We start from the raw sequence: 11,140 nt of genomic DNA, 5'->3' as shown, positions 1-11,140 counted from the left end.
CGACTCCAAATCAGCTGAAATCTTCTACTCAGGTATCTGTGTCTTCATCGGAACAGTACGGGAACAATCCGTTAGGTTATCGGCAAGTAGTTGAGAATTTTGATAATCAAGAAGAGGAAAGATTCATAGAGATTCTTGTGTTTACCTGTGTTGATTTGAGACTATGGATCGAGTGGATGGAGAATCGGTTTGCATCTGAAGAGTTCACGGAGCTACAAAAGCTTGCGTTGGCTCGCGGTTTCATCGATGGAGAAGCGGAAGTATATGTTCACCGCATGAATTCGTTCATCCCTTTCCAAAGCTGGAAGGATCTGAGAGAATCATTGTTGTGGAAGTATGGTGAACGAAACAAGGCAGAACAAGGTAGACACTTACAAATGTCTACAACAAGATTGATTCCGTCTATCAACTCGGCTAATCAATTCCAAGAGGTCGAAGCATTAGCAACAGTCACGATACAAGCGGAAGAACGTAAAATGGATGAGAATTTGATTCAAGACAGAGAGTTAGATCCTGTGACAGAATCGAGTCAGGACAACAATGATGATCATGAATCAATCGTTACTACCTTGACTCCACATCTGCATTCAGAGACGTCTGCTTCACTCGTGATTGGTGTACCAAGATTACTGATCATGAGAAGGCCAATGGTACATCACAGGAAGAAGATGTGTTTGGCTTCTAAGTCTTGGAGGTTTAAATTCAAAGGACATCTAGTGAAGAAACGAAGATTGGACGTTGTACAAACAATTTTAGAGTTTCAGTGGAGGGAATTGTCGAGCTCTGAATCTAAACTCAGTGGAGAGTTGGGGAGAATGTTGTCTGGAACTAGCGGTGAAGCTCTTGGTACAGTTCCAAGTGTTGATTTAATGAGAGAAAGAGCGGGTACCAAGCAACAGTCACTCAAGCTTAAGTCTGGATACCAAAAAGATTTCTCGTTGGCCACTCATGCAGCTACTGAATCTGGGATACATGTGGTGTTTGAGACAGTTCTACAAGATATTCAGGAACCTGCACTTTGTTTGCCGAAGAAGGCTGAGTTAGACGCAACTTTGCAGGCCAGCCTTACGTTGACAATGAATCAAGCTAAGCCGACGAGAAAGTTGAATAGCGTTTCAAGCCGTTTGCGGTTTGTTCTGGTCAGTCTTTAGTCACATAAAGAGTATTGGTTGTCAGAAGTTGATGAGGCTGTAGATTCATGGACACGAAAATGGTGCAAAGACTGGTGGTTTAATTTCAAACAGAGTGCAAGGGTTAGAGAAGCTTTTCGATTAAAATATTACAGGGAAACATGTTACAGCGAGCAGTTTCTGATGAAGCAAAGGAGTTTGAGCAACGTGGTACATACTTGGAGCAAACAAAAGCATATGATAAAAAACATTGATGTTCATATTACATGTACTGCAGATCAAGAGTATAATGTTATTCTTCATATTGGCAACCTTGTGCTGAATCACTGCCTTCCATGTATGCAAATTGTGAACCTTCGGTGGACGCTACTAGTGGAGAAGCTGAACAATGACATGATGATAAGAAGCATCGTAGCTGAGTGGCGTACAAATTTGGGATCAGCCCACTACGTCCTAGTCTTTTTGCTTGTGCTGGTGAGGCTCATATATACCGGCAGGCACAAGGGACATTGTATGAAACTTGCACAAGCATATAATGATTGGAGTGATGGTCGTCACATTCCGCAACTGACTCTGGCTGAATCAAACCTTGAAATGGTTAAGCTATTCTGCTTGTTTTGCATGTTGCACTGGCTACCAGAGACTGATGCAGAACTTGCACGACTAGCTGTGTTTGAGTCAGTTCTACAAAGGCCTAATGTCTATGAAGCGTTATCAAAGATGTGTGGGACTCTGAATTGGCAAACAAGGAAGCATATAGATATTGATGCAACTGCAGCTAGCTCACCGGAGAACGTTGAGTTCGACATAATTATGCAGGACAGTGTTGCGGTAATAAGAAAACAAAACCTTGACGATGAGAAGTTTCAAGTCAAGCACAGATGGAGAATCAGAAGATGCGTTTCGAGACTAGCCAGAGACAGTATCGTGTTGCAGCAGCTCTATTCACAGCTTGGGGTGAAGCTAGCACTTGCAGTGCTTTAGGTGAAGCCAGGATTTGTAGAGCTTGAGGACAAGCTCTATTTGAAGCGAAGGGTAGCTCATGGTCAGGGTTTGGAACAGGCGTAGAGGTACCATGAATGGTGGGAGCCAAGATGGTAGTAACTGGCTGAGGGATGGTACCAGTAACGAAGCCAAACAAACGCTGCCCACTGAGAAAAGACTGAAACTGACGTTTCCAGAAGAAAAAGTTTTGCTCATTGAGCTTTACGGTAACACAGTGAATGATATTTAGACAAGGAGGGTCACAAGGCTCAAGATCCATGGTGGCACCGTGTGCTCTGATACCATGAACGCGTGAACAACAAAGATAAGTTACTTGACTTTCTTATTATGATCTCTCTCTTAAGGTTTTGTTTACAACATGAGTTACATTATATAGAGTTGTAAACTAGGTTTTTAGCTTTGTGCTCCTTCATCATGTAGCAAAGCGTATCTGTTTTGGATCTTGACAGCCTGTACTTGACCAGCTGGCTTGCCCTCTCCAATTTGCTTTTCCTTTCTGTTGCTCACTTTGGTCTTGTCCTTACTAACGTTTTGTCTTGTGCAGGAAGAAAACCGTTGGAGCTGAAGAGCAAAGTTCTGCGTTTTGTTCAAACTAGCGTTGGGCTTCGCAGGAGTTGGGCTTGACCCACTTGTGATAATAACTCTAACTATGCTAAGACTAATCAGACTACTCTAACTATGCTAATAGTAACAGCTTACATTTCAGAAAAGTAATAAGACTTCAACTGTACACGACATCCTTCTTATAAGTAAAAGTCCCCCTTCCACGCCTCTTAGGTCCTTCCTCCTTACGTTCTTCAACCGAAAGCTTAGACATTTGAGGCAACTCTTCTACAGAGAGTAATGTACTCGGTTCACGATCCGCAAGAGCTTCCCAATCTACAACAAAACCAAGCTCATGCAAACACACGCATGTCATGATAATGAACAAACAATCTGACACTTCACGCTACCATCATCTGAAGAATCATGAGGAACGAGTTGAGTCTCTGCATCCCCTGAACCTCTGCGATCACACATGAACCCTAATATTCGATAAAGCATACATTTTTTCTTGATTTCGATCAACCAAGAAAGCAGTAGTACCTTGTAGAGGCGAGGTCGAGATCTAAAGCTCGTTGCTTGACGAGGGAAATAAAATCATAAATACGTAATCATCACACAACATTTGGTCTATTTTCTGCATATAGATAGCATCACATTCTGCAAGCATAATCATATTTAAAGTCTGTAGAGGAAACAATAAACACATCATCAATGTTTGGCTGCAAATTACCTCTCTCTGATTAAGATTAAATCCTTTCTGGCTTCACTCGTTGCCAAACGGTTCTTGGGAGATTCTTCACAACACTTAAGTCCCACCTCCAAAACCACTGTCAAGCATTCACCAAGAGGGAAACCAACGCTGAGACTGCTATTAAGAATCGAAGTGTCTGCAATGTCCAATACTCTCCCTAGCAACGCCAACTTGGTGTAGCTGTGCAAGGTAACGCTTCCCCCAAATAACTCGTTCGTTGGTCTTTTTCCAGTGAACATTTCCAAAACAAGAACACCAAAGCTATACACATTATATTAACATTTTACCAAAAAAAAAAAAAAGATACACATGACCATATATTGATGGCTGTCCTCCCATTCCATATTCTGCGCCATAATTCACAGAAACAAGATTGTAAAATTTAAATAAATAAAAAAAGAGTACAATCATTTTCGTCACTCAAACAGTACGTACGGATGTGTGATATAGTTTTTACCTGGTGCGGCATAGCCAATGGTTCCTCTGACGCTCGCCGAGCTTAGTTGGTTGAACAAAGACTCCTGATCAAGTTTCATGAGCAGTTGAGAAATACCAAAGTCACTAACATGGCCAGTCAGATCTTTGTCTAGGAGGACGTTAAATGCTCGGCTTGAGATCGGAATGAGCTATAGGCTCATGACAATAAGCATGAAGATATTCCAAAACAGAAATCACATCAACGGCAATGTTGAGCCTTTCAAAGAGGGTCAATGATAGATACCGAATACTATAGCTGACGTGGCTGATGGTTACTGTGTTGGCAAGTTAGTGAAGTTGCTGATTGAGCCAGAGGCTTTGCTGTTACTGAAATTGGAGAGTATAAATAAAGATCCATGAGTGTTGTTGTTGATTATGGAATGATCATAGAGAGTTGTTAGGCAAATCAGAGGAGTGTCTCTGCATTTGAGGCAAGTTCAGAGAGGTTTTTCTCTGGATTTGAAGGACCTTGGCGTTAGGGTTCATAGCCTTCTCGTCTTGGTATTGTTACGGTTTATACGATAAGCAATAAGATCGTCTTTTACATCTTAGAGTCTTATCAGTCAAGGTTCTCGAGGGTCTACGAGTCTCTTCCACTTCCTCCGGGTGCAGCCACATATCTAGGCTTCGATTGGGCATTAACTCGTAGATAAGAGCTCTGAATTCATTTCCTTGAAAATCAATACTCGAACAAGCCGTCATTAGTTTCACAAGATTACGATGCCTTACGTCCTTGAGGGATTCGCATTCCGTCAAAAAACTCTTCATAGCTCCGCGTCTATGCAGGTTTAGAACTTTCACTGCAACAACCTTGTTCTCTATCGGAAGGAATGCCTTGAACACTGTCCCAAAACCGCCTGATCCAATCAAATTGCTGGAAGAGAAGCCATCGGTTGCATTTCGCAGATATGCATAACTTATCTTTCCATGAAAAACCTCTAGTGCGGAAGAAGTTGGATTACTTGTCTGCTGGTTCTTTATTTTTATGAACCAATGTAGAGAAATATAAGCTATGAACACCATCAGAAGCAAAGCTACGCCTACACTTACCCCAATGGAAACTTTCTTCGAAAGAGAGAAATAGCTAGTCTCCATTGGTTGTGCTTGCACAGTGCATGGCTTTAGTTTCAATTCCTTGATGCCTCCACACCCTTGTTTCCAAATACTGTAACTACAGTAGCATTCTGAAATTTTCCTTCTGTTGGCACCTCTCCCTCGAAACTGTTAATGGATAGATTGAGATACTCCAAGTGAGAAAAGTTTGCAAAATATCCAGGTATACTTCCAAAGAGATTATTGTTCGAGAAATCAAGTCTTTTAGCACCCATCAACCCTTTTATATTTGGAATATCACCGTCAAAAAAATTTCCTTGTAGATAAAGATTCTCCACTGAGAGACAATCTCCCAGGACTTGAGGGAGTTTCCCGGATAATTTATTATGCTCAACAGACAGTGTGCAAAGACGTTCTAGTGGTTTAATATACTTTGGCAGAGATCCTGTCAAGGAATTATCTGACAAGTTGAGGTAAACAAGAGACTGAATTTGCATAATCTCCTGAGGTATAGTCCCATTCAACTTATTAGACCCAATCCACAAATATAAGATATATTTGCAATGACCAAGACTAGGAGGAACGGCTCCTTCAAAACTATTGCTGGACAAATAGAGTTGTTCTAACCGAGTGATGTTACCTAGTGAAGAAGGTAACTCTCCTGACAATCTATTCGACGTGAGGTTTAATAACACCAAACTAGAAAGCTTTCCAATGGAACTTGGTAGTGGTCCGGTCAACAAGTTTTCGTCTAACCTAAGTTTTTGTAGGCTGATGAGATTCCCAATGTCATAAGGAATGGTTCCAGAGATGAAATTTCTTCCAATGTCTAATTTCCAGAGGTTGGTGGACAGGTTCGTTATAGAGGTAGGCAAGTCACCTCCAAGCCTATTTCTATTAACAAGTAATGTATGAAGTTGGGTACAATTAGCCAAAGCCTTAATAAATCCAAGATCTCCAGATGAGTAACTTCCCAAATAATTACTGTGAAGTGATAGGTATACTTCCTGTCATTTTGTTCCACACGATTGCTAAGTGTTGAAGATTCGCGATAGTTGAAAATGTGGTTGGGATGGGTCCTGTGAAATTATTACGTCCCATATTTAAATATCTAAGATTTGGTAGTAGATTACCAAAATCAGGCTTTAGGCTACCCGAAAAACCATTACCAAACATGCTCAAAAACTTGAGTGAGGAAATATTATAGATGGAGGGAGGAAAAGCGCCTGAGAATTTGTTCAATGCTAATCCCAGAGACACTAATTGAGTCAATCTAGCTAGAGCGTCAGGAATTCCTCCTTCTATTTTGTTAAATGAAAAGATAACTCCGCTTTAGTGATGTCAAGTTTCCTAGCTAGAGATGCAGGGAGTTTCCCTCTCAAATTGTTATCACCAAGATTTAGAATTTTAAGCTTCGCCAACGATTCTAGTTCTGAAGGAACACCTCCTCCAATATGATTTTCTAATAAATAAAGCTTCATCAATCTAGAGCAGTTAAATAGACCGACTGGAATATCTCCTCTGAGAATATTACCACTCATATCTAAGTACTCAAGTCTAAACAAGTTACCCACCTCGTGAGGGATGGTTCCCCCCAAAAGGTTATCATAGAGATCAAGTGATATGAGGAAGGAGAGATTACCAATAGATCGATGGTGATATCACTCCCCCTAACTGCCATCCTCCAAGGTCCAAACCGGTAACTCTCTTGTGTTTGAGGCCGCACGTAACCCCTCTCCAGTTACAGAGAGGGAATGAGTTATTCCATGAGGACAAGACATCTTGTTTGTCTTCAGAAACTTGAGATTTGAAGTCGAGCAATGCTTTCCTATCAGTTTCATCGGTAAAAGTAAAACCATATGCATCAAGTAACATGAGAGTACTGAAAGAAAATAAAAGAAGCAATCTCATGCTTCTCATTTGATTTGGTTTAAAAGCTTTTCGTGCAGGAAGTGAATACACGGGACGAAGCAAATGAAAAATTTCTCTATCTTATTGTTGTAGTTATGCAACGTAGAAGATTATTGGCTCATAACCACATATACAAAACTGCAAGACTTTTCAAAAGTCATTTGGACTTGTCGTCAACCTCTTGTCCTCTGAGTCAAGTATCCCACTAGTCTCTTGTCTTATTTATTTTTTTGGCCTTTTTCCCAAATAAGTTTCTTGTTTTATTTTTCCCAAATGGTTCATTCATGTCTGTGTCAATCAATTGTTCTAGTTTATGAGATATAAGATCCAACTGTTTAAAGAGGTTTTGTTCGAACCAATTGATTGAAGAATGGAAATTCTCCTTCTATGATGTTATCGGAAAAGCTAACTTGCATGAGTGATATCATGTTTCCTAGACATGCAGGGAGCTTTGATAGCATCCCAGACTTCTTTCTGGCATTTAGTAAAAAGTTTAATAGAATTGATTTGCTTACTATATCATCAAAGTATATATTTCTTGTCGCTAATCCAAAATAACCTCTAGAATTAAACGTGGTTAAGCTGGAATAGAAGAATCATAGTTGACCTGTCTGGCGAGTGGCAATATCGTGTGAATAAGATGAAAAAAAAATATTTTGATGCAAGAGATAGGTGTGCTAACCGAGTGAAGCGTGGAAAACCCATTAAAGGTAGCAGTCGAGAGCATTACATTCACATTCAAGTTTTTTCCACCAAAATTCAAATTGACAAGTTTCGTCACTCAAAGAATATCTCCAATATGATTTGAATTTAAGTACAGGTCCAACAATCGAGAGCAGTTAAATATGTGATGCAGCATTTTTTTTTTTTTTTGCTAAAGATGTGAATTCCATTTTGAAGTAACGTAAAAGTGATACAAGGAATTCGAATCATGGTCTGCTAACAAGCAAAATAGTATCAAAGAGCCCGCAAGTTTAAAAAAAAAAAAAAAAGACTCAATGACACAAAAGTTAGGTCATGAACACTAGGAAGCTAAATTAAAAGATTGATCTAGTTCTAAAGTAACTAGCCATTGCAACTCTAGATGCTAATACTCCTGCACCTAGAAGCTTAACCATCGGAAGAGGGACTTACAGAGACAAGGCCCAACGGTGGCTCCAAGATACAATAAGCGGAGGAGGGTGGCAAAACCTGCCCCGGTCGTCGTATAATGAGCCATCTCCGGTTAATCCACAACCAGAGACCCACGGAGAGAGAAGTTGCAAGCACCAACTAAGCTATAACCGTCATTGATAGACACATGAGCCTCTCTAGACTAAGCAGGCGGAAGATAACTCCCCAAATCCGGCCACGCATCATAGATAAGCCTCAAATGATAAGGCGACAACAACAGGAGGACAAGAAGAGATCAACCACATACCTCCTTTAGGAGAAGCGAGAAGCAGGAGGAGAAACGACTCCTCTAAAACAGGCGCACTCGGCAGAGGTTGTTTCGGTTCAGACTGATTTCAGTTTCCATATCGATTTTCCCGGTTTAGTGTTTCTAAAGGCCCATGAAATTTTTTGGAATGGAACTCAAATAATACCCACTGTTAATAATACATCATCAGATACATCAAACAACATAAGTAACAACCAACAATCACTCCACACTGAAACAATGAGATCAATACATAAACAAACCCAAACATGATCACATCTTTGCACTAAAGCATCTCTTCCTCAATATAAAACCTGAAACAAACATTCAACCTTGTACACATTTAGGGTTTAGCCCTCTTGTCTTTCTGGTCTTCCCCACAAATAGATCCTTCGACTTGATCAAACCAGGAAGACAACCAATGACTGTCACAAACGGAAACTGAGCAACTGAATCTTTTCTTCCTAATGATACAATTGCCATCTCTGATCCGGGCTTGTATGTCGACATCTTCTTCTTCTTTTCCCCACCAGACATCATTACCTTTATATTCTTCACTGCCACATTAGCATGCATCTCTGCTACATATCCTTGCTTAATCTCCTGTCATTACAAAAATCATATAATCAAAACAAGAAACTACGTAAAAAAAACTGAAAATGTTATGGTCTTGTGAACTTACAAGGATACTAGTGATATCTCCAATGGTGAATACATTCTTTCTATCCTTAATCCTCAAGTGCTCATCAACCATCTCTCCCTTTACCATCCAAGCTATCTTTCAGAACGGTTCCATTGAGCCATTGAGAAGACAGAGGCTTCCCAACGCAGAGAAAATGGCAATCCGCTTGTATTGTTTCACCTCCTGAAGTCTTATATGTTTTGTTTCCATCTGAAGCTGAGTTTAAATCCACGGATTGGTTCAGTATCACTTCCACTTTCTTGGACTTTAACCAATCAAACGCTTTGTCAGCAGCTTTCTCTCCAATAAACTCGAGCAGTCTTGGTCCCACCAATGTGACTTTCTTCTCCGGAAAATCAACTGCTATTTCTGCAGCTAGCTCCACACCAGACGGTCCTCCACCAACAATCAGAACTGATTTAGAAGATCTGATATTCTCATACTCTGCAATCAAAGACACAATCTTCATTGGTCTGAATCTTTAATTTTATTACACTGTATTTGAGATTTTGGAGGCTATAGATAAATTTTTAAAAAAACTTTAATTCATAATTTAGGAGTTAAATTTGGGGGCCATTGCCAATGTTTCGTTAGGCTGTGCCCAGATCCGACTCTGATCATGATCATAATACCTGATTGGTATTGTGAGAGCTTCTCTTGTCTGGTTTTGGGGAACAAGTCGCTGTGACCAGTAGCAATCACTAGATAATCATATCCAATGACAATGTTTGAGTTGCTGAATATTGTGTTATATTATTAAGATCGTGAAGACAAAGACTTTATACAGACCCTTAGCCGACTCATAAACCTAATCATATACAATCTCCCGACTCATAAACCTAATCACATCTCCATCTGCAGTCATTACATCAGTCTCCGTGATGTTGACCGACGGAGAAGTAACAACATGGCCTTTCTTGAAGTAGTTCTTGTGGTTGATAACTGTTCTTTCGGCAAAGGAAGGCTCCACCATGGATCTCAAGCTCGCCCATGTGATCTCAAAGTACTCCTTCCTGATTTGATTTCAACATAGTTTGAGCTTGTGATGAATGATAATCTGAGATTAAATTTTGTGTTTTCAACAACTTACGGATCGATGAGGGTGACATCAGCATCGAACTGAAGCAACTTCGCGGCGAGGGAGCCGGCGATTCCGCCGCAGATCACCACCACCCTCTTTCGTTGTTTAGACGCAGATTCTATCCCTGCCATTTTAGCTATTCAGTCTCGAATGTTATTCTTGTTCTTCTTCTTCTTGTTCTTGAAATCGAATCCAAGAGTCATCTAAACTAATAAAATTTTGACTCTCCCTAGAGCATCCACATCAGCGAAAAAAAATTCGCCCGAAAGATGACACGTGGCATTATTACTTTTTTTGTAACTGTCCTTAATGTAATATTACCATTTCATATACAAAATTAATTAAATAAATTCGAAAATTAGAGTATGAAAATATACAATATTAGAAAATATACAATATTACATTTTTTTACATTTAGTTTACAAAAAGGTTAAAGAAATAAACTTGAAAATTAAAATAAGAAAATATACAATATAAGAAATGATAATATTAAGTTAAATAAATAAACTCAAAACTTAGAATAAGAAAATATACAATATAAAAAAAATAATAACATTACATTTTTATATTTAATTTTACAAAGAGAAGTGTCCATGTTAGTATACAAATCTTTTTTTCCAAAAGAAGTCACGTGGCTCATTAAATCATATGACCAAAAATAATAATTTTGACCAGAATAAACCAAAAATAAGCAATTTCTATTTCTTACGGTTCAAACCATCTTCCATAATGTAATATTACCATTTCATATATAAAAAGGTATACATTTATATTTTTATTATTTCCAAATCCCTACTAATATTGAATTTGACCGGAATAAGCCAAAAAACAAACTATCTCCATCTCCATAATGTAATATTATCGTTTCATAATATACAAAAAATTAACAAGAAATTAAAATAAGTAAATATAAATTATCAGAGAAAAAAACAAAAAAAACAGAATAAATAAATATACAATAAGAGAAATGGTAATATTACATTAAATATAATATCTAAAATAATGTATAATTTTACATTTTTTATTATTTCCAAATCCACACTAATAATATTACATTTTTATATGAAGAGACTGTTTATTTCCC

At 38.9% G+C, this 11,140-nt stretch overlaps 1 protein-coding gene and 1 pseudogene across 4 annotated transcripts; both read right to left on the bottom strand.

Annotated features, from left to right (window-relative positions):
• Positions 1-2,178: 2,178 nt before the first annotated feature.
• LOC106318664 (probable LRR receptor-like serine/threonine-protein kinase At3g47570) lies at positions 2,179-6,974 on the bottom strand. Of its 4 annotated transcripts, none has more exons than XR_001265336.1 (5): positions 6,605-6,974; positions 4,960-5,130; positions 3,890-3,953; positions 3,089-3,779; positions 2,179-3,014 (listed from the first exon to the last, which is right to left on the bottom strand). XR_001265336.1 is itself a non-coding variant. In XM_013756739.1 (4 exons), exons 1-4 carry the CDS (start codon positions 6,641-6,643, stop codon positions 3,703-3,705), a joined length of 351 nt encoding a protein of 116 aa, XP_013612193.1. In that variant the 5' UTR covers positions 6,644-6,974; the 3' UTR covers positions 2,179-3,702. The 4 variants fall into 4 exon arrangements, 2 of the variants coding, with proteins under 2 accessions (XP_013612193.1, XP_013612192.1); XR_001265335.1 differs by having other exon boundaries at positions 2,179-3,141; positions 3,222-3,779; XM_013756739.1 differs by having other exon boundaries at positions 2,179-3,779.
• Positions 6,975-8,531: 1,557 nt separating this feature from the next.
• Positions 8,532-10,225, bottom strand: LOC106317338 (annotated as a pseudogene).
• Between the last annotated feature and the right edge of the window lie 915 nt (positions 10,226-11,140).

This window comes from Brassica oleracea, chromosome C9, assembly GCF_000695525.1.
Source record: "Brassica oleracea var. oleracea cultivar TO1000 chromosome C9, BOL, whole genome shotgun sequence".
Taxonomy (NCBI): Eukaryota; Viridiplantae; Streptophyta; class Magnoliopsida; order Brassicales; family Brassicaceae; genus Brassica; species Brassica oleracea.
Note: the sequence above shows the minus strand (reverse complement) of the source record. Positions and strands in the feature narration are given on the sequence as shown.